The 24,720-nt window shown below is 31.6% G+C and overlaps 2 protein-coding genes and 1 pseudogene across 2 annotated transcripts; all 3 read left to right on the top strand.

The window, feature by feature from the left end:
* The first annotated feature begins 3,986 nt into the window (after positions 1–3,986).
* On the top strand, positions 3,987–7,120 carry LOC107897071 (zinc transporter 4, chloroplastic). Its single transcript, XM_016822409.2, has 4 exons — positions 3,987–4,471; positions 4,574–4,631; positions 4,863–5,614; positions 6,391–7,120. Exons 1-4 carry the CDS (start codon positions 4,457–4,459, stop codon positions 6,844–6,846), a joined length of 1,281 nt encoding a protein of 426 aa, XP_016677898.1. The 5' UTR covers positions 3,987–4,456; the 3' UTR covers positions 6,847–7,120.
* Positions 7,121–12,448: 5,328 nt separating this feature from the next.
* LOC107895643 (centromere protein V-like) lies at positions 12,449–12,858 on the top strand (annotated as a pseudogene).
* A 4,158-nt stretch (positions 12,859–17,016) lies between these two features.
* On the top strand, positions 17,017–20,960 carry LOC107897070 (probable beta-1,3-galactosyltransferase 12). The gene is made up of 7 exons (XM_016822406.2): positions 17,017–18,622; positions 18,712–18,864; positions 18,953–19,035; positions 19,110–19,209; positions 19,306–19,419; positions 19,849–19,991; positions 20,452–20,960. The coding sequence occupies exons 1-7, from the start codon at positions 18,186–18,188 to the stop codon at positions 20,538–20,540; spliced, it is 1,119 nt and encodes a 372-aa protein (XP_016677895.2). The 5' UTR covers positions 17,017–18,185; the 3' UTR covers positions 20,541–20,960.
* Positions 20,961–24,720: the final 3,760 nt, after the last annotated feature.

The following is a 24,720-nucleotide window of genomic DNA, read 5'->3' as shown; positions in this document are numbered from 1 at the left end:
AATTGAGTTGAATTATGAGTTTATGTGATTATTTAAATTGAAATGTGTATTGATTGAAAATTTAAAAGTGATTATTTGAATTGAAACCCTATTAATTGTATCGGGCTGAGTCAGATATAGTTGGCATGCCATAAGATTGGAAGTGTTCAGGGATACTTCGACTTTGAGTCGATGAGACACTGGGTGTCATATTATTACTTCGAATAAATTCGATAAGGTACTGGATACCAACTTACTTCGGCATGGCCGATGAGACACTGGGTGTCAATCTATTGCTTCGAATTATCCGATGAGACACTAGGTGTCATACTAGTGTGTTTTGGTTGGATCCGTGTATCTGCCAAAGTCCGAGTCTTGTTAATAGGGGTAAATAAATGATTTGGCAATAAGATAAATGTTCAATGACATTGAATGTGAATTTGAAGTTGGACATTGATTTAAATTGAATTGTACAAGTGATATGCATGAACCAAGGGTTCATGAAAAGAGGTTCATGAAAAAAGTATCGTATTTGCTAAATGATATGTGAAACAAAGTGAGAAAAAGCTATTTGAATTAGTTATTGATGAGAAATGAAAGTTAAATGAATAAATTCAGCTATTGGTTATTGTTTATACATATATGATTAAAAGTGTATATTTTGTAATGTTATTTTCTTTAAGTATTCAGATTATAGAAATACCACTGAGTTTTATACTCAGCGTATGGTTTGTTTCCGTGCGAAGATTAGGTTAAAGTCAAATTGTCAAATCAGCATCCAATGCTGATCCCGAACTCATTGTGCTAAAGTACTTTTTTTTTATATGGCATGTACCTAAGATGTTGAATTTGTCATTTTGGGATATGGATGTAAATGTTGTTATAATATGATAAGAGTCATATATATATATATGAGAACATATTTTCTATGTTTAAGAAATTAAGTAATGTGCTTTGGTTGAAATTGGCATAATTTAGGAAAAATTTTGAAATTTCGCGAAAAAATTACAGAGTTTCCAATTGAGTCCCGATTTGATTTTAAAACGTATTTTGGGCCTCGAAGACCCCAAAAAGGGATTATATAATTAATTTATGTAATGTATGTTTATTGAATTGTTAAATTTTTGTATTTGTTTTGAAATGTCCGGTAATGCTCCGTAATCCTATTCCGGCAACGGATAAAGATTAGGGGAACGGATAAAGATTAGGGGGTGTTACAAGGTCTCGATACCTCAATTTCCAAAACCAATAACTTTTGAACTGATACACTTGTACCTTGACTAACTTTCCACATAACTAAATTATTAGACCAAAATTTAGTATAATACTGTAATAATCTTGTAAATATTAATAAATAATATTTCTTAACTCGATCATCGAAAAACGGAGTTCCAAAATTATTGTATTCGGTACCACTAAAAATTGGGTTGTTACAATAATTATCAAGTTTAAGGGCCAATGTGGACCTACTTGCCATGTTCAGGGGTAAAAAATTACATTATTCTTTTTTTTCGCAGTCATTAACATAATGGGTTTAAATGAATAACAATTTTCAAGTTCAAGAGTCGAGATGCATAAAAAAAAGTTCAGGGGCCAATGTGGACCTACTTGCCAAGTTCAGGAGCCAAAAGTTGCATTATCCCAAAAAGGGGCTTAAATGAATAACAATCCAACCGTTATATTTCATGGTCTATTCATGTAGATCATACATATTAAATATAATGTAAATTTAAAAATTCTAACATTTGTTTTATGTAAAAAAAATTCAATCGTTGAATATATATTAATATATAGAATATTTTAGATCGATATAATAGAATTATCGAATCAACTAAAATATTTACAAGCTTGACAAGTACAATTATATTGATAAATTCAACGATTAAATGATTAAATATTAATCAAATATTTAGTTGCAGAAATGTGTAAAACTATTTTAATTTTTACAATATATATGGATCCCTCCTATGTTTTAAGCGAAAAACTCACTTCCTTATGTAAAAGATAAGTTTAAGACGTGGGTCACTGGTTGAGTAAGTGTCAAGTATAATTTGACATATTTAATGGCTTAGATTTATTTTCATCAATTCAATGACTAAGATAATTTTTGATCGTACGAAGATCGCACCACTAAAGATGGAATTATAGTTGACACCCAATATGACATTTTTTTTTATTATTTCTTATAAAATGTTTTATAAGATAGATGTGTGTAAAAATTTAAATACAATAATTTTTAGGGCATCTTGAGATTAAAGAAGGAAATAGATTCTAAATTAGACCTCAAATCTCGAGTCTCATATGTTTTGAGGTTATTCCCTATAACGCTACCTCTCTTTTTTTTTCTTTCTTATATATATTATTTATAAAATACAAAATTTTGATATAAATTATGTGTTTTTTAAATAAAAAAAGGTTAAACTGTTAAAATAGACACTTTTGTTTATTTCAGGTTATATTTTAGTCACTTATGTTTGAAATGTTACGTTTTAGTCACTTACATTATCACATTGTAATATTTTAGTCACTGAATCGTTAATTGCCGTTAACGGTGTAACGGTAAGCTGACGTGGCACATTAAATCATCATTTAAAACAAAAAATTTAAGTTACTTTTTAAAATCAGTCCTCATAAATTTTTTTTGTTTTGAGCAATTTTATTTTATTTTTTTATATTTTTTAAATTTCTTTTTTTTTGCATTCTCTTCTGCTTCTCCCTCTATTTTCCTCCCTTTTTCATTTCTTTTAACAGAGTTTTTCCATGTTTTTCATTTTTTAAAACTAGTCACTACACTTTTATTATTATTTTTAACAATTTAATTTTTTTCGAGTGAGGCAAGCTTGTCGACTAGCTGTAACAAATGGAAAACATAGAAAAATTATGTTAAAAGAAATGAAGAAGGGAGGAAAATAGAGGGAGAAGTAGAAGAGAATGGAAAAAAAAGAAAGCTAAAAGAACATAAAAGAAAAAAACTAAATTGCTCAAAAGGAAAAAATATAAGGACCAATTATAGAAATTAGGCTAAAATTTTCGTTTGAAATGATGATTTAACGTGCCACGTCAGCTTACCATTACACCATTAACAGAAATTAATAGCGGAATGACTAAAATGTTATAACACAATAATATAAGTGATTAAACGTAATATTTCAAATATAAATGACTAAAATATAATTTAAAACAAACAAAAAAATGACTATTTTAATAATTTACCCTAAACTTTTAAGTGGTTGAAAAAATTAATAAGATCATTTATTAATAAAAGAAAGATGATCATAAAAATACCTAAAATACTATGGGAGATTGTCAATTTTGTACCAATAAGCTAGAGGGAAAATGGACATCTGATTTCCATTTAAAGGACAATTTCTGATTGTTTTTGAAAATTGATGCGTGAAAAGTGTTTATAATATAAAAACATTTAGTATTGTTTTTAAAAATTGTTTTTGTAAGGTAAAATGTTTATTTTAAAAATGTTGCGAAGTAAAAAATATATATTTAAATGAAGTTTAAATTTATTAATATTATAATATTTTAGTAATAATATAAAAATAATTTATTGTAACTCATCATTAATATTTTGATATATGAAATATGCATTTTAAATATTTTTAAGTAATTAATATTAATTATTTGTAAACTATATTTTAAGTATTAAATATATAATGTTATATGTTTAAAATAAATATATATTACATAAAAGAAAACCTTTGCATAGCATTTTTTTTACTTAGGCTCTAAAAGTATTTATGATCCAAAAATCAGAATTTATTGTGAAAATTTTGTTCTATGAAGCATAATAGAACATAAAAGTTGAGATCGGAATTCAGATTTGTTTAACTGAGAATTTTTTTCTAATCTCAAGGCAATTTAGGAATCTTTTGCATTTGAATTTTTATATTTCTAAAAATAACTTATTTTTATAATTCTTCTTTGCAGTCAATAAAAAAAGGGTAGCTCAATATTGTTTTAATATTTTATGGAATGCACCTTTAACTTCACTCCACACGCCAAAAGGAAAATGTAAGAAATGATGGTAACATGGATGTGAGAGGAAACAAATGGATAAAATGAAACAATGTCGACATAGTTAACTTCATATTTTAACGAAAGTTCGCAACTATGGACGCCACCTCTGCCTCTTGCCTTACCTTTTCCTCAAACAATGTCGACACTCTCTGCTTATTATTACCTTTCATTTCTGAATGTCTTTCCATCGCCTCCTATGCTCGGCTTGTTGCCCCCATATATTACTGCTACCGATTTAACACCATCATCTTAAATGCTGTGTTTTCACACATCTCTATACCCTATGTACGTGTATTGTTCATAGATTCTTCAATCCTCTTCTTCACTTTGATTTGTCATTCTAAAAAGCAACAAAAGTATAGGATACCCTTTTTTTCCTTCCTCTTTTTATCTCTCCCTCTCTATATATTGAACCCACCATTTGTTTTGCTTTAGATTCTCGATTCTCATGTTCATCTTTGAGGTTTGTTCTTCGGGATTTGAAACCCCTTTCTCTTTGTTGTTTCTGGGTTCCTTGTTTTTTTTTTCTTAATTCATTGTGTTTATTTGGGTTTTTATTTTTTAGGATATTTTGCCGCTGCTCCGCCTTGATCGTTTGGGGTCGAAGAGTAGGCTTTTCCCAGGTAATTTCCAACACCCTTTTGTTAGTTTTTATGTTTACGAGGTTACTGAGTGGTGGGAAAATTTTGGAATTAAATTTTCGAAAAGCATTTATTTTTGGTTCTGGGATTTCATAATTCAACCCAATTGAGCTGCAAACTTGTCTACTTTTCTCAAAATTCTTCAATTGTGCTTAATGTTTTATCAGTTTTAATCTTCTTTTTTTAATTTGTTTCGCTCAATTGAATAAACAGAGTCCTTTTTGCAAGCAATAACCGATGCAATGAGCAACACGAGCTGCCAATCCTCGGAGCTAGAGATTTGCCGTGACGAATCAGCGGCGTTGAAGTTAAAGCTGATAGCTATAGCCTCAATCCTCCTCGCCGGTGTGGCCGGGGTCGCTATTCCACTCATCGGGAAGCACCGTAAGTTCCTCCGTACAGATGGGAGCCTCTTTGTCGCCGCTAAGGCCTTTGCTGCCGGCGTGATTCTGGCCACGGGCTTCGTCCACATGCTCGCCGGTGGTACCGAAGCTCTCACAAATCCTTGCTTGCCGGAATACCCTTGGTCCAAATTCCCATTCCCGGGCTTCTTCGCCATGGTTGCCTCTTTGGTTACTTTGCTTGTTGATTTCGTGGGGACTCAGTATTATGAGAGGAAACAAGGTTTGGCTAAAGCAAGTACTGAAGAACAGGGTCGAGTGGGTTCGTTAGACCCGGATTCAGACTCTGGGATTGTACTAGTTGTGGAAACCAAGGATGGGAATGGGAAGGTTTTTGGGGAAGAGGAAGGTGGGGGAATGCACATCGTTGGGATGCATGCGCATGCAGCACACCATAGGCATAGTCATCCACATGGACAAGATGGTTGTGATGGCTTATTGAGGAGTCGTGCACATCATCATGATCATGATCATGGTCATGATGATGGACATGGTCATAGTCATGGACATGGGCATGGAGGTGAGGATGATGATAGTGGCGTGAGGCATGTCGTTGTTTCCCAGGTAAATTATTTCTTAAACTTGGTTGAAATTTAATTGTTTACGTCATGGGGGCCCTAGTAAATATGCCTATTAATCTAATTATTTTTTTATTATATTTTAATTACTTATATTTAAAATATTATATTTTAATTACTTGTGGTATTGTGTTGATATCATATTATAGTATTTTAGTTACTAAATGTTAATTTTTTTAATAGTGTAAAGGTAAGTTAATTTGGCATATTAAATTATTATTTTAAATAAAAATTTTAAATTAAATTATATAATTATTTTTTATATAATTTTTTATTTTAAGTAATTTAATTTTTTTTTTTACCTTCAAAAGATAGAGAAGGGAGAAAAATAGAAAGAAACAGAAGAAAATAGAAAATTAAAAATAATGTTAAAAGAAATATAATTTAACTTCAAATTTTTATTTGAAATAATAATTTAAAGTGTTATGTCAGCTTATTATTACACTATTAATGGTAATTAGTGGTTCAATAATTAAAATGTTACCTAAAGAAAATAAAATTGACTAGTTTACAAATCTATTAAATGTACAACTATTAACAGGTTTGATGTTAGGAGTCTTCTTCTTTGGACTTTTAGGCTAACGAATCTAATGGTAGAATTCTAGTGAGACGACAATATGTTTTGATTGCTCCTAAACTTTTATCTTCTCCTGATTAATAGCTGATAAAATTCTGGGTCAAAAAGGTTTTGAGCTCTTGGCATTTGCATATTTTTCCGTGGTTGTAACGTCTCCTTTCTTTTCTTTTTTATTTTTTTGGCAGATTTTGGAGCTTGGAATTGTATCACACTCAGTCATCATTGGCCTATCATTGGGTGTTTCCCTGAGTCCATGCACAATAAGGCCTCTAATTGCAGCACTATCATTTCATCAATTCTTTGAAGGGTTTGCACTCGGAGGGTGCATCTCCCAAGCTCAATTCAAAACCCTATCAGCCACAATCATGGCATGTTTTTTCGCCATAACAACCCCAGCTGGAATTGGCATAGGGATCGCCATCGCATCGTTCTACAATCATTACAGCCCAGCAGCTCTGGTTATTGAAGGAGTCCTAGATTCTTTATCAGCTGGAATTCTAGTTTACATGGCATTAGTAGATCTCATTGCTGCAGATTTTTTAAGTAAGAGGATGAGCTGCAATTTTAGACTTCAAGTAGTATCTTACTTCATGCTCTTCCTAGGAGCTGGTTTAATGGCTTCCCTTGCCATCTGGGCCTAAAAACTTCACTACTGTTGGTTTTGCTAGTTCTTTTATTTTGGCATTTATTTTTGGGAATTCAATCACAAACCATAGAACCCTTTTCTTTGTTCTTTCTTTCCACAATGGAAAGGAGGAAGGCTGCTGAAAAAGGAAAGATGTTGTAAGCTTATACTGATGATATAGTACTGGTCAAGCTCCACACCTTTTTCCCCTGTTGTAAAACATGCAATTCTATATACATATATATGTGGTGACAATAACAAGCCAAAATTCAATGGTATTGATGGTTCAATCTTTGCAAGAAGTTTTTCTTTTTCTTTTGTGCACCAACAATGTGTATCATGTGTGTAGTTGAAGAAGTTTGCTTCTTCACGAGAGAATCAGCTTCTTTTTCTTCCAGTTACTTGAAAAATAATTCTTTGGGAATTTTCCTCTCCTTTTATTTTGGGTTTACAACAGCCATTAAAGCAAAAGAAGAAAAGATGTTTAATGCTCTTATTTTGCAAGAACAATACAAAATTCGAAAGACCGTGAAGATGAGGAAGTGTGTTAATGGAGGATTCTAAGTAGTGACGTTGGAGAGTTATCCTCGAATTTGATAGAGAGATAAAGCTAAGGATATATACAAATTCTAAATAACGATTTAGTTCTTGTACTCATAGTTTACATTTTTATTTATTTATTTGGTTCTTATTTGTTTTAATTAAATTTGATCTTCAACTTTTTAAAAATAGTTGAATTTGATCAACTTTTTAGAAAGAATGAATTGATGTTTTCTGAATTTGCTTTAATTAAATTCATTGGGAAATTACTACATGCTAATTTTTTGAATTTTTATGAACTTTATTTTGATTTTTTTTTTGAAAATTTGTCTCATTTTTAAATTATTTGCTGACATGGTATATAAGACAAATAGTGTTATGTCAACACTAATGTTACGGGTCTCAATTCAAAGCCCGTGACCATCGCACACAATGTATCCCATGAAGGTCTATCATTAACATGGGGATCATTTAAGCTACGAGAACTGATCCGATTTAAAGAGTTGTTGGATAAGCTTGTCTATCTGAAGCTTGGGTGGCCCAATGATGCTGCTATGGAAATATAGACTACCTTGGTAAATATGGGAACTAATCTTAGAAAACAGAGGGGAATCATATCTTGTAAGATTAGATTTGATTTGATATTGTAAATCTTGTAAATCTTTTGATTATAGGGATAGGCTAATCTCGTTCATCGATGTAACTTGATCTAGACCATCGATTTTGGGGGAGCTCAATTATAAATAGAGAGTCTCCCCCTCACTTGTAATTCATTCCATTCATCCATTGTATTTGTATTCTTTGAAAGAAAGTAATACAATTGAGAATATTTACTCAAACACCTATTATGCATAATTTTTTTGTGGTTTTTTGTTCTTTTGTGCCTTTTTTGGCCAGAGTTGCTTCCGCTATATAAATTGGTATCTTGGAGGAATTCTTTGTGAATCTTCAATTGTTTGGTGGTTAGGATGACTTAGACGTGTTTGCATCGAAAGGATAGCCTAAGGCCGTACGAATTGCAAGACTAAGGATTTAGCCATGTGAGAAATGGTATCAGAGCTAGTACTGCGAAGGCACATTAAGATGTCGAAAGAAGTTGCTGATCAGAATAAGTTAGTAGAGACCCGTTGGTTGAAAAAACCAATCCTTATGAAGGATAAGATGTCAGTTGTAAAAGAACAAGTAAACAAACTCGAGGAGTCTATGAAGGACATAAAAGAGTCACTCGATGTGGTCGAGGATCACTTAGACGACTTGAGGGAGTAGTCTAAAGAATTTGTGATCATGTCTCTTAATTCCAATGTGGATAAGGTAAACAAGTTGTTAAATTGACATAGGAATAAGTTGACAGAGAGGAATGATGCTCTTGAGGTCATGGTGATGGCTTTAAAGAAGAAATAATGGCCACGACAAAGGCTTTGAACACAAATAGAGGAACTCGAGGTAGAGCTTACCTTGTGTCTAGCAACTGTGGGGAATGGAGTGTTAAGTGCAACACTCAATTACGGTGATGTCCCAAAGCCGAAAGAGTTTTTAGGGACAAGGTTTGCATGTGATATGAACAATTTCTTATGGAAGATGAAGCACTACTTCTATGCCAAAAGCATCATGAAGGATGTAAGTAAGATAAATATTTCTTCCATGTTTCTTACTGATTTTTCACTTTTATGGTGGCAAGGCAGGTCCACAGATAAAAGGCATAATGAGATTGGGATGCGGCAATAGTTCTAACATGAGTTGAAGGGGCAGTTTTGTCTAGAACTTGCCGAGAATAAAGCTCGAGCAAAGTTGTGATGACTTACGAATGAGACACATTAGGGGAGTATGTTCGAGAGTTCAACGAACTCATGCTCTAAATTTCATATGTGACCAAGAAAGAGGTCTTACTTGTTTTCAAGAATGGATTAAAATCGTAGGTCAGATATGAATTACAGCAAGATGTCCAAGACCTGTCGAAAGCCATGATGGTAGTGGAGTCCATGGTCAAGCTTGGTCTATGGAAAAACAAGCTTGAGTTTTTCAAGTCTAAGGAAATGGCGAATGTGAAAGGAATCATGAGGGAGATGACGTCAATGACAACAACGATGGTGGTAATGAGAAACCACGAGTTAAGAAGAGAAAACCCAACAGAAAGAAGGGCAAGATCAAATGCTTTCTTAGCGAAGGTCCATATATGTTGAAGAAATGTCCAAAGAAATATATGCTTTCAAAGAAGGACAAGCCAAAAAGTAAGGCCGTCAGACTTGGTTTGAGCGTAACGGGTGTCGAAGCCAAGGAGGCTAAAAGCAAGAAGAAGCCAGTGGAGTGCTTCTTGTGTCATGGTCAGCATAGGTTGCGAAAATGTCCCAGGAAATCTGCCATTAAAAGAGATGATGCGTCAGACAAAATACCCAAAAAGCTTGGTTCGAGCAAGGGAAAATCAAAGCCAAGAGGGCGAAGAAGAGCAAAGAGAAACAAGTAAAGTGCTTTTTGTTTTGTGGTCTGCATGAGTTGTGGAACTATCCTAAGCAATCTATGGTTAAGGAAAAGACAACGACGGAGCTTGTTGAGTCATCGAAGGGCCATCCACCTAAGAAAGAGGTGAGTTTGGCATCAGACTTAGGGGAAAAAGTGGCGATGCAAATATTGAATCTAGGACCAATAAGACTCAATTCAATGAAAGCGACGGAGTTGGTCGAGTCGTCGGCGAGGCTTCTACCCATGGAAGAGGTGAGTTGTGCATCAGACTCAAAGGAATAATTAGCGATGCAAACTTTGAAACTAGGATCAATGAGGCTCACTTTTGTTGACACATCGAATGAGTTACTACCTTTGGGTAAGGTTGGATTGTGCATCAAACTTTGGGAAAGTGGTAATGCAAGTTGGATAGTTGACTTAAGTAAATGCGATGAGTAAGGTACATTCCGAACACTTTGATAGTGTTTTGCATTCTAACTTGTTGGTTTGGCAAGAATGTAGAGGCCTTTTTAAAGTTCTAAGCAATGAGGTCGAGAGACTGTGAGCATGTTGAAGCCAAGTTGTAAGAATCAAGAGGATTCCAATAGAAGCAAGTCAGAATGAGGGCAAGTGAGAGCCATGACTTCTTGCCAATGAGATGTACCAACGAGTGGGATGATTCAAGTTAAGAGGTGACAAAAGCAGAAGCCAAAGTTCTGAAGGAAGGGATGACTCGACAATGAGACGATTCGGGAAAAAACTACTGAAGGAAGGGATGACTCGACAATGAGACGATTCGGGAAAAAACTAAGGCATTATGACGAGATCGAGGCAAATTAAGTCAATGACATTCCAAAGACGTAACAAGGACGTTGTAAGAATGGGTGGGGGGAGAAATTCATGGGCCGCAGTTCAAAGACCGTGACCATCGTACATACTGATCCCATAGAGGTCTATCATTAACATGGAGATCATTTACCCACAAGAGCTGGCTCGATTTAAAGAGTTGTTGGAGAAGCCCTTTTATTTGAAGCCTGGGTGGCCTAATGATGTTGATATGGAAAGATAGGCTACATTGGTAAATATCTGAAAAAATTGATAGGAATCATATCTTGTAAGATTAGATTAGATTAGATATTTTAAATCTTGTAAATCCCTTTATTATAGGGAAAGGCTAATCTCGTTCATCTATGTAACTTGATCTAGACTGTCGGTTATAGGGGAGCTCAACTATAAATAGAAAGTCTCCCCCTTACTTTTAATTATTTCATTCATCCATTGTATTTGTATTCTTTAAGAGAAAGTAATACAATTGAGAGTATTCACTCAAACACCTCTCGTGCATATTTTTCTTTGGTTTTTTGTTATTTTGTGCCTTCTTTTGACTAGAGTTGTTTCCCCTATATAAATTGGTGCATTTGAGGAACTCTTTGTGAATCCTTAATTATTTGATGGCTAGGCTAACATAGGCGTGTTTGCATTTGAAAAAAAATCACCTAAGGTTGCACAGATTGCGAGACTAAAGTTCTAGCCTCGTGACACTAACATCCTGTTTGGTTCAATGTAACTCAATTTTGAGGGCCCACCATAAACCATTGTTTGGTTCAGTGGAATGCCTATTACAAGTGTTGTTGTTTAGCTTTCTATTCCCACTAATCAATGAATAGATGTAGAATATCATTCTTTGCCCCAACCTCTGAATTGGTCATTCAGAGCAAGGTAAGAATGATGAAAGATTACTTTTTCATTTTTGCCCTCATTTTTTCATCATCGTTCTTTATACACTTTCAACTACATTCTTCACATTAATTCCCTTCTCCATTTCCAAAGCTCTAAAATGCCATTGTCCTTCACCAACTTCTTCAATCTTTTCCTCATAGGAATCGATATTGTAGAAATTTCTTAATTAGGGGCAAAATATTCAACAAGGAAAAAAATCCAAACTCAATTGAAGAACACCAAACCATAGAATTGCTAATCAATCTCTCAATACTAATTCAGGTTTCCTGAACCGGAAGCAAGTAATTTTCAAAGGAGCTTGTGCAACACAAGTAACCCTAAAATTGATGATTGATTTTATTTTTGCTTATGCAAATTAGTATGTCCAATCATGAGTTTATTTCCCTATTTTGGGATCAAGATTTTCCTCAAATGAAACATGTTTTTGATATTATCTTTTAAGTGCTATAATCTATTGGTTTTTGGGTTTTTTTCCTTTCCATGTAAGGTGTTTTGATAATTGTTTTTTCTTTTAAAGATGAAAGATTGATGGTGTTGTTGTGTACAGTTTTTCATTGGTTCATATTTATGCATTTTTGTGGGGTTAAAAGAAAAATGGAAATGGTTCATTGCGTGATGGTTCTTACGAGGCTATTGCATTTGAACTGAGCTATGAAGATTTGATATTAATGGTAGTGATGGTACTTAGGATGCTACTGTATTTGAATTAAGTTTTGAAGATTTGTGATTAATGGTTCATTGCGCAATGCTACTTACTACTTAGATTATGACCGAGTTATGAAGATTTGAGATTAATGGTTTCATTGTGTGATGGTTGTTAGGATGCTATCGCATTTGAACTGAGTTACTAACTAGAAATCAACTTTAAGATAAACTTTGCACTTGTCTTGGTTGTTGTCAGCATGGAATTTGAGTTAGTATTACACAATGGCGGTTGCCACTGTAAGAAAGTAAGATGGAAAGTCTAAGCACCTATTAATGTTATTGTTTAGAAACATAACTGTTCTAACTGCTCCATGAGAGGGAACGTTCACTTCGTTGTCCCGCTTAGCTTTTGGGTGATTCGGACCAGTTCATTACTACATACATTTTCGGAACTCACACCGCGAAACATACATTCTGTAAGTTTTATGGAATAACCTCATTCTATACACCAAGATTGAACCCTGATGGTATTGCTGTGACACTCGCATGTTTAGACTCTGGAATGCTTTCCCATGTCGAGATTTAAAATTTTAATGGCAAGAATTGGGAAAACTTTTATAATCAGAGTGGTATTGCTTTACAAACCAAAATTCATTCCACCAAATAGCTCTTATTTCAAGTTTATCAATGGCTTTCATAAAAGAGGATTGGCATTGATTTAATTGTCTTTTGAAAATGCAGTCGTCTAACTTCTACTTTACATCCACTGTGTATTGCGGCGTCATGGAACTGGATGCTATATGTATATGGTACCTATGTGTCTGTATGAATGTATATGTGATTTCTAACTTTTGATCCCAAATTGTTTGCCATGAAACATTTTAAAGAAATTTAGTTATCTTTAAATTTTAAAACAATTATAATTTTTATTTAAGGCATTATTATTTGCTAAATAAATAGTCAGTTTTGTTGAATGAAATTTGATAAAAAAATTAATTTCAGGTTTTCTATTTGCAAAGGTATTTGTAATTTCTATTTTGTGCTTTGTAAAAATTCTTAATATGTATTGTTCATCTTTTTTGGTAATGTGTTATTGCTTCCTTTTCTTATTTAGCTTGCTTGATTGCTTCATCCACCCACAATTGAGCCATTTATTTATTCACTAAATCACTATAAGTTCTTTTGCAATTAAATTCTTTGATTTTGTTTTACTTTTATTGAGATTAATATTGAAGAAATGTGACTCTTTTACTATGATTTGAAGATATGTAACACTTTAATATCTTGCAGTAATGACTCGTCTACTTTTAATAATCTAAGGTGAGAGGCGTAAAAGAATTGGTCTTGTAGTAATGATTTGAAGATATGTAACTTTTTGTTAACGTATGAACATTATATTTGGATGTAAAATATAATTCTCAAGTTATCTATTACTTCTAATCTTTTGCTTTTTAGTTTAGAAGATAACTAAGTCATTTGTTTCGCTAATGATACTTTAACACATTAAATATGCATTGTAGTTTAAAAATAATAAAGTAGGTTATATATTATTTCTATAATATTATATATTATGATTTTTATTAATTCAAGTTTTATTAATAATTATATTAAGAATGTTATTAAATTATATATTATTTTATTAAATTGTATTTAATAATAATCATGTTAAAATATGATTAATTTTTTATCATTTTTATTAAATTATATTTAATAATAATATTATTAAAATTTAATAACAATAACAATAACCATCTATCTAAAAAATTCTGTTAAGGGTACCTTAGTCATTTAAGTCTTTTTCCTTATGCTATTACAATATTTATTTTATTCAATCAAACACAAGAATACTATTACAGCTCTATTACATTCCATTGAACCAAACAATTGCATTATTAATTATAACTTTATTCCATTACAGTTCTACTCCATTACAGCCCTATTTTGTTCACTCCAACCAAATGTGGTGTAAGTATATATGGATTGCCATGCATATTGTCAAACCAACATCATTAAAAAAAATTAATATTTTAGTCTATTTTTCTATTAGAAAAACGAGTTAATTTTTTTGAAAGATTAATAATCAAATTTAAATTAAAAAATAACAAGGATAAAATTAACAAAAAATATAAATATTAATGATGAAATTTAACATTATACTTAATTCTTATATATGTTATATATAATATTTAAAACCAAAGCCTCTATTAAAAAAGAAAATTGTGATATGTGGACGTCTAAAATTTTGACTTGTCCCAACTTAAAATTCTCACATATGTCATCTGAATAAATTATATGAAAAATATAAAAATACATTTGTAATGAATATAAAAACTAATATCATTATTAAGTACAAAAGAAAACAATTATATATAATATTAGGAATATTCTCGCACGATGTGAAAGAAAATTTTAAAATAATTATGAATTTATTTTATATTTTAAATTAGAGTAAATTATAAAAATAGTTGTTTTTGTTTGTTTCAGATTATATTTTAATCACTTATGTTTAAAATGTTACATTTTAGACACTTACGTTATCGTTTTGTTATGAAATGGTCACTTTACCATTACCTTTTTAATGGCAACTCTACGTGGCAGTCCAAAAGAGTTTTAAATATCAACTTAAATGTCCAGTTGTTGAGATGAAAATAAGTTTTTAATTAAAAAAATTAATTTGGATTGCCACATAAGACATCCAAGTTGACATTTAAAACTCATTTGGACTGTTATGTAGGACCGCCGTTAGGGAGATACCAAAACTTAACGGTAGAATAACCACTTGTAACAAAACGATAACATAAACAACTATATAACATTTTAAACATAAGTGACTAAAATGTAATCTGAGACAAATAAAAGTGACTATTTTTATAGTTTACACTTTAAATTAATATTTTCACTATTATATTTATATTTTATTATACATGTTGATGATACATTTGATTAATGTATTGGAAATTGATTCCCAAGAAATAATATTCATTAGTTGAAATCTATGTTAAAATTTAAATTATATTAACAATTTAATAATATTCTCATAATATAATATATTAAATAAAACAGGTAAACAGAATAAATTAACATGTAATTATAATTGTTTATGGGTCAAACCGAGATTAGATTCTAAAAAAAATTTAAGTCCTAATCGAAATTTAGTCTAGTCCAATAATTAATTTTACTATTTATATATTAATAAATTATTAAAAACATATTAATATTAATATTTACGTATTTTATAATTAAATTTAAATAAAATATATTTTTATTATTTAATTTGAATTTGAGTTGGGAAATAATAATAATAATAATAATAATAAACTCCATTCTCAAACTATGCTCTGTCAAGCCACCCGACCCATAGGCAATATACATGGTATAGAAACCAATAATTATAGTAAAAATAAAAAAAATTTTATTCCATAATTCTTGTACCTAATTAATTTAAGCAGATCCCTCTATTATAGAGACCACAATAAATTAGCCCTCTACTGTACTATATAATAAAGGAATTTGACAAACACTTTTACCTTACTTTTAAATTATGCAATTAGTCCATAATTTTTAAAACCAATTGTTAAAGACGTATCAGTTCTATTTTTATAATTTTACTTAAATTTTTTAAAATTATTTTCCATATACATATATTTAAAATATTAAAGAACATGCATGTAAATTTCAAATTTTCGTTGAAAAAATATTTCAATAATATATTTTTTAAATTTATATAATCAAAATGAAAATTTTAACTCAACTATTGGTTGAATGTTTTAATCATAATTATGCTATAACTAATTATAACAAAACAAATTCTTAAGAATCCTAATTAATCAAGAGTAAATTAATAACTATGTTTTTTTTTGTCCAAAAATGAAGATTTGAAGTCTTGATGGGTTAATTTAATCATGAAAGCAAAAGTCTTTATAATAAGAATGCAATGCGGTTATAACTTATCTATTCATAATTAACCTTTATCTTTGTATATGGTTAACAACAACAATAACTTTATTTTAGTGATCAAATGAAAAAAAAATGTGACTAAATATGAAAAGTAAAAAAAAAAAAAAACTATTTTCATACACAATTAAATAAAAATAATACTATTGTTCTATAACTGAGAATTCTTCCCCGGATAAGCAATGTGTTAATAAGAGTGAAATTATTCTACCCTGGATAAACAATTTGTTATTCACATCATATTTAACATATTTTACACTTTTCAACTTCGTAATCTATAGATCAAATAAATATTGATAGTAATTATATTCTTATTTGAGCACTTTAAAAGGTAGTAATTCTGTAAAAGTTAGGCCTTTACATGAACAATTTGAAAATTTTGACTCTTATGCATTTAACCATTTTAAAATTATAGTTAATGAATTATTTCGCTTGAATATATATTACATATAAAAGAATATACTTATGTTTTTCACTTTATGATTTTACTGATAATGGACAATGTGCATTCATTTCTGGTATCAATTTATATTCTTTCATTGCGTTTGATACAATCCATGCTATAATTAACGTCATTTAGTGTCTGAAAAAAAATAAAAAAATAAAGAAAAATATTTTTATGAGAAATATAAGAAGGCTTGAGTGCTTATGAATACAAGAGTTGTTTGTAGATTACAATGTAATTAGTACAAAAAAATGGCTAAGCTAAAACCTTGAGATATTTTTCAAATAAAAAACCAAAGTATTTATACAGTATAAAAATGGGAAAGATTCAATAGAAAAAGCAATGAAAAACTGAAAAAAAGACAGCAATAAATGGTTTTAATCTTGGAAAGAGTTTTAAGGGTTAAGAACTTTGCTACCGTACTAAAAATATATGGATTAAGCTCTTGCACCGTTGGTTGGCTTTTTATCCACCCCTTTCGTCGTACAAGGTATCAAAAACCACTCTGATTTCATCCTCTGACCTTCGAATTGTCGTAAAAAATCATCCATAACCCCTTCTCCTTCTGCTTTTCATCTCCACCACTAGCAATCTCATTGACCAGCGTCAACAACCCATTTTTTATCAAAGAAAATCCTCTATCGCAACCAGTCGTTTGGCGGTTAAGTAGTCCATCACCACCCCTACTTTGTCGCCCTTGTAATTCAGTCTATCGGCCAGGTTTTCCATGTGATGGAGATCGTTATTCGAAATAATAATGTTTGGCTTCGGTATAAGCCTTTACCTTTCTCGTGGAGACTTTATATGTGGCGCTTGCTTTCCCCTCATTTTTTTTATTGTGTAATTTGCTCGGACGCGAAGACTGGTCCATTTGCTATGCCAATAATGACTTTTTTCCCATGGAGTCTTTGATGGCTTGTGTTTTTATATGAACTTTTTTTAGGTTCCACCTATCTGTTGTTTCAAGTTTGCAACGTTTCCAACACTAGGAAAGGAAGGGTTGGCAACCATTGTATTGGCTTGAATCCACCTTCGCTCCCTTTGATTCAAGTGTTGAATCCTCTTAGGTTGCCTGACTAGGGCATTAGCTTTATTGGCTATTAAGGCCTTTGTTTTGTATTGGTTGAAGCTTTGGCTTTTATTATTTGTTAGAAACTTTTGCTCTCATTCGCATGGACCGAATTTGACTCCAATTACTTTTTCTCATTGAGAGAGGGGAAAAGGCCCTTAAAAGAAAGCAAATGTAATCCCTCCGGATGGAAACATGTACGTTGCAAATGCTCCAAGTACAGAGTTACAAAGTCAAATTTGAGAATGTGAAATGAAAGAATCCAATAAAGGGTTTTTAATTTTCACAAGGAAAAAACAGTCAGATTTAACATGCCCGGTGAAGCTTTAAAGAGGAGCAAAAATGAAAAAGAAAAACAAAGATCCAACTACCAAAAATTATATCAAGTGCAGTATTTCTCAAGGTTCATTTCGCTCCCCTACAAAGGTACACCACTCTTCGACTCAGTGATTGACTGCTGTTAAATCTTTTTCTTCATTACCAATTTACTATATTTTCTCACTCCCATTCCCCGTAATTCACTAAAATGCCCCTCTTCTCTCACCGCTCCTCCGCCTCCAGCGGTTCCGCGGGATCCGCTCCGCTTCCTTCCTTCTACTCCGCCAAACCCGTCAAGCCCTCAAAGCCCTTTTCCGCCTTTTCCTCAACTCGAATTCCTTGGCCCATTCTCGTCTTTTCACTCCTCTGCCTCCTCATCGGTCTCGCCGGCACCCTCTTCGCCCTCTCCGCCATCCGCCGCAACCAACCCTTGCCCATCTTCCGATGCGGTACATCCGAGGACACTTTCCGTTCCTTTTACTCTTCCTTGGATTCGGGGAAGCTCGGCGATGACAGTAACAAAGGCTTGGTTGATCGCCCCAAGCTTCTCGGGTTCGTCGGCATCCAAACCGGATTCGAATCGGGTGAACGCCGGTCCGCCCTTCGTAGCACCTGGTTTCCTTCCGACCCAGACGGCCTTTTGAGGTATAATTCACCTCTTTTTTTTGCAATTGGGGTTCTTTTGATTCATCAAAATTTTAACAATTGACCCTTTTTAAAAAAAAAAAATTAAGGCTGGAGCAAGCTACCGGTCTAGGTTTCAGATTTGTGATAGGGAAATCAAAAGATGTGAAGAAAATGGCAATGCTGGAGAAAGAGATTGAAAAGTACAGAGATTTCATGCTCATAGATGTTGAAGAAGAATATCTTAAGCTCCCTTACAAAACGTAAGAAAAAAAAAATTTACACTAATTTTAGCACCATCTGATTGATGTAAACAATGGCCTGTATCATGTATGTGTGAATCCTTTTCAGATTGGCATTCTTCAAAGCAGCTTTTAAACTTTTTGAAGCAGATTATTATGTCAAAGCTGATGATGACATTTATTTGCGTCCAGGTAATCCCGAAGTGTGTGCTTTATAGTATCAATGTGGTGAATATGATGTTAATTTATTGTTTTGATTTCATCAGATCGGCTTGCGACTCTTCTAGCTAAGGAACGAAGCTATTCAATGACTTACATTGGGTGCATGAAGAAGGGACCGGTGATCACTGATCCCAAACTGAAATGGTATGAAATTTGTTCTTGTAGTTCTTTGATGATTCATATTTTTCTACCTTGAAATATGTAAAAATTCTTGGAGGATTTATTAGTATAAATTTTCAGGTATGAGAAATCAGGACATCTGATTGGAAATGAGTATTTCTTGCATGCTTATGGTCCTATCTATGTTCTCTCTGCAGAGGTGGTGGCTTCATTGGCAGCTGCTAGGAATGACAGGTATGCTTTTACTTTGTGTTTGATTCCATTGCCATTTGTTACTGTTGAATATTGATCATTCTTCATATTGAATCGACTATAGAAATATGTTCCATGTTTAGTTTTTAGTCCACCTGATTGCATATCTTTGGTTTGAAAAAATATGTTAGTTGTGATAAAGTCTGCTTCAAAGGATTATCATTGTAACTATTTAGTTTGCGATATTTAAGTCAAGGGCTCTCTCATATTTGTCTCTAAACTTGGATATTTGTTTATTGACCTAATATCATGAGTTTTAAGGTTATGAGCTGTTAAATACAAACGAATGCATATACTTGTACTTATCTCACATCTCATTTACACCCTACTTATTTCTCTGCCCTATAGCCTCTCAATCTACCTCCCCTGCGGTAGTTATTCTATTATAAAACGAGTTATTTAACCTTTCAGTTTGAGGATGTTCAACAATGAGGATGTCACTATTGGATCATGGATGCTAGCTATGAACGTGCATCATGAAGATAACAGAGCAATATGTGATCCTAGATGTACTCCTACATCAATAGCAGTCTGGGATATTCCAAGATGCTCAGGTAGCATGACCATGATATAAACCTCGTTATGTTATATTAACAATATGTTTTCCATAAATGCTTAGAATGCATAGGTATTATTGATATTCTTATGATATTCCTGTTCCACCTACGTTTTCTTCCATTATGAAAGCTTTAACGAGGGCATCACTATATGGTCCCAAGAATTGTGCATTTGTGCAAACCGATTAATTTCCTGCTAGTATCCTTCCAAGTTTTATATATTCAGAAATCTAGATACTCAAAGAACATTTTCACATTCAGTCTTTGCTTCTTTACCTTCATATTATCATTGTTTACTCTTTGGCTAATGCTTTAAGATGAAGTAGCTTTGTGAAATTTGTTAATTATCATGGGAATCGACAAGAATTTACCATCCAGCATGTACATTGGGAACATTTTTCATTTCATGTAATCCTTATCCGATCTCCGTGGTGAATAAATTGGTGTCGATTTTCAGGTTTATGCAATCCGGCCAGCAAACTTAAGGAGCTTCACAAGATTGGAATGTGCTCCAAGAGCCCAACATTGCCACCTGATGACATATAATTCCTGTTTGGCTTGATTTTAGCCAGGACCTCGATCGCGCAAGGTAGGTTAGTTTCTTAAAGCAACCTCCAAATGCGATAAATGTTGTGTTCTTATTGTTTAACCAGTTAAATCATTCTATATTCTTTTTCCACGTGCCGCCACGAAGCTACCGGAAATTAGAAAAAGAAAACTCCATAATGAAATGTACATCATAGGTCCTATTGGACAATATGTAAGATTGCTGTGCTATAAAAGCATTAGGGGAAACAGAGGTGGTGGTTATGCAGGAGTAGTTAGCCATTTGAAGAGATTAGATAAAGATTGTAGTGTTTGTATTCATTTGATCAATATAGGGTTTCCTTGAGGGACAATTATCATCCCAAAATATATATGTATTTGTATTTTGTATTGTAATTATGTTATCATACAAGTTGCTCACCTATCGAAACCAGTGTTTTCAGCCTCCAGTTCCGGTGGCTACTGTTCTATTTCTGGGGGAGATCAATCCTTTTGGTCCAAAAGAAAGATGGGGGTGGGTTGTTACATCTATGATAATCATCATTTTTACTACCATAGGATCCCTTCAACTTGACATAGGAGGATTGGTTCTCAACTGCAGAAGCCTCATACATGAAAAATTGATATATGTTAAGTATAGTTGCAAGGCACATCAGGTTTTAGGTAGAGATGACAAAATAAATTCATCTTGAACTTTAAATTAACCGAAAATGGATTTGGAATTGAATACAGTCCCACAAAATAAGGAGCTGATGCCATTTGCTGAAAGTGGAACAAAATTTTTTAGGTATCGTATGGAAATTAGGATTTTAAAATTAGGATTTTAAAATATTGTAAATTGAGTATTAAATTATTTAAAAATATAATATTCATGATATTTTTTTAATGAATTTGAAATTCTTAAAATATTTTTGGGTTTAACAAATTCATGTTTTTTTTCCTTTTCTTTTTTTTTTAACATATGTTAGTAATTCAATTAATTTCTTACTATTTACATAAAAAATGAAATTCAAATTGATGGGTCATGCATTTAACCCATTTCATAAGGCTTGGATTTAAAGCTCTCGCACTTTCATTTTGTTCACGAGGCTTCTTAAGGCTTAAGGTATATATTTAACAAAATTTAGATTGCATCTTATTTTTTAATCTCCAAGTTAAAACCTGTGGAATTAAAAAAAAATTAAGAAGATTATTTTTATCTAATAAGATATAATAAATGGATTTTTAATGTAAAATTTAAATATTTTTTATTTAAAATAATGTCTTTTAATTAAAGTTTGTGATTTTTATTTCACTTACAAATATATTTGATTTCACTAAATTTTGAGATAAAAGCGTACATAATTTATGACAATTGCTGTTATAGATGAAAAGTTGTTATAAAGGGTAAAAATAAAACTTAAAAATTTAATTTTATAGTAAGTTTGGTTAGTATAGTGAAATGTTGCTATGGATGATGAATAAAGTTTTTTTTTTTTTACCTTTAATGTCTGTATTATGGTTCATGTTTGGGGTTCATAGCTTCCTCTCCCAACAATGCGTCTCCAAGGTTTAAACCTGCATTCTCTATTAAGAGTACAATGTATCTTACCACTAGATTCAACCCTTGATGAAAATAGAGAGTTTATTGTCATTTATTGCTTAAAACTAAAAGATGTAAGAAGTTAATACCATGTTAAAAATTATTGGATTTTTTTCGTCAATAAAAAAGATATTTGAAATTAATTGAATCTTATTATATATTTCATTATAAATCAAGGTTTTTTTAAATAAAATATTTAAAATCACTTATAATTCTACAATACTTAAATAGGAGGAGAAAACATATTTTAATGCACTCGAACTCTCATCCTCCTACACTAATAATAATACCAATGTCAACCAAATGAAGGCTTAACAAAAAAAATTCTAAATTAAATGCTACATTCATTAAAAAAATTACATTTTAAAACCTTAATTATGTTCAAATTTGGAACCTGTACAGCAAGGAAGCGCAAGTCATAGAATTAGGATAACATGGCACCAAGCTGGAAAGAAGAAGACCCACCCATCAATGACTTGTTGATTGCGTTTTAAAAGTAATTTTGGAGCCATAATCGATAAAGAGTAAGAGTTTTTGAAGTAAAAAGTATTTTTTGGAATTGAAAAGCACATTTGGAAAAATAAACAATTTAATATATTTGATGTATACAACACTCCACACGGCAAAAAAAAAAACTTTTTCATTTTTTTAATAATATTCCCTAATTATATAATAATAATGTTATAAAATAAAGAGAGATGGAAAAAATAAAAAGCAAAGAAAATATGAAAGCAATAGAGGATATATTTTATTGATCAAAAGGGATGATTACAATATTTCATTAGAGTCTCTATTTATAGGCATAAGAAGTATAAAAGAAGTAGAGATCTAATTCTAATAATTATTAGAATTTAAAGTACATTAAAACTTTACCTTGATCACGATGGACATCCACTTAATAAGATATTCATAACACCTCCCTTGGATGTCCATTGGTAGATAATGTGCCTCGTTAAAATTTTATTAAGAAAAACCTTGTGGGATAAAAAACTAATGGAGGAAAAATAGTATACAATCTATAATACGCATAATATGTTGCCACATTAAAAGTCTTATTAGGAAAACCCAATGGGACAAAACCTCAATTAAGGGAAAAAGAGTACAACGCATATTTACTCCCCCTCATAAAAACATCACATACTTTCTCGTATTCTACGTATTCAATCTTGAATACTAGTTTTTCAAATAACTATTTGATTGTATTGCTAAGTATTTATGTCACCATTCTTTTGAAAATCATGAGTGAGGGAAAATTTTGGGGAAATATATTTTGATCTCTTCAGGAATTTCAACAATAATCAATAACAAAATTTAATATGATCCTTCTATAAACATACAAATAGGTATTTTGGATCATTTTATAATCCTTTTTTAACTATTATTGACTAAGTCAAATTTACCACATATGTTCAATTATTTCAATTTATATAAATGAATAATTTCCCGAGAATTTTAATATGCTTCTAGCATTCCAAATCCTTCAAGGATTTTAATATAAACTTTACTATATAGTGATTTATAAAGGTTGTAACAACCATTAGACGCAAGTTAAATCTTTTATGAATTGTCAAAATAATATGTCTAAAGGTCATTGTATCCACCACAAAAGAATATTATATCTTTTCATAATGAATATTAGTACTTAGCGAAAAACTTCATATTTTTATTCCGCTTTTGCAAAACTATTTCATTTGCACCCTCACTGACTTTATACCTTTAAATATTTGGACTATTGGTCCAAAAACTCTACAAACTTAATTGTACTTGTGTTGTGTCTTTCTATTTTGATCAATTTATTCCATATCTATATTTCTCAATAGATTTATTCAAGCCATCCTTTTATTTCATTATTTCAATAATAATATTGCATGCAAATCATTGTTGACCACTTTTACTATTCAGTTCCATATTTTCTCGAATTGACATAACTTATCAAGATCTCTTATTTTCATTATTTTAAAATTCAGTTTCAGGTATCTAAATCTCTTCTGGAGTTTTACTTATTAGTTATGTCTTGAGTCTCTTTTGGAGCACCCGCCTCCACTATATGACCATCTAGAAGAATTTTCATTTTTGGAACCGATCAAGCTATTATTTATTCTAACTGATTGTCCTACTGGGACTTTAATTCAAATTAAAATATTAGATGGTATGTAACACTTAGTTATTCTCATTAAGTTTGTAAATACATCTAACAGTTAACTTGTAATGAGTTATCCTTATTGAACTTCTAGTTCAAATACTCTCCCATTAACTCATTACAAGTTATTATTTCTCTCCCTCTAATGTCAGGAAAACTATCAAATCAAAATTATAATCACAAATCATGTCATAATTGAATCTCGAATACATTCAAAACATCTATTAATATAAAGAAACTTGTAATTAATATATATTCCCAACTTTCTTTGAGGATTCATTCATCTTTTAGCGTTATGGTGGAGCAGTTGGAACATATACGCACATACAAAAATTCGAAGATGAGAAATATTTAGGTCTTGATCAAAAACCAATTGTAATGGGGAGTACTTATAACTTATTGGCTTGATGTGTACAATACGTAAATCAACACAATCTCATGTTGAAATAGGAAATTTA

This window comes from Gossypium hirsutum, chromosome A06, assembly GCF_007990345.1.
Source record: "Gossypium hirsutum isolate 1008001.06 chromosome A06, Gossypium_hirsutum_v2.1, whole genome shotgun sequence".
Lineage (NCBI taxonomy): Eukaryota > Viridiplantae > Streptophyta > Magnoliopsida > Malvales > Malvaceae > Gossypium > Gossypium hirsutum.
Note: the sequence above shows the minus strand (reverse complement) of the source record. Positions and strands in the feature narration are given on the sequence as shown.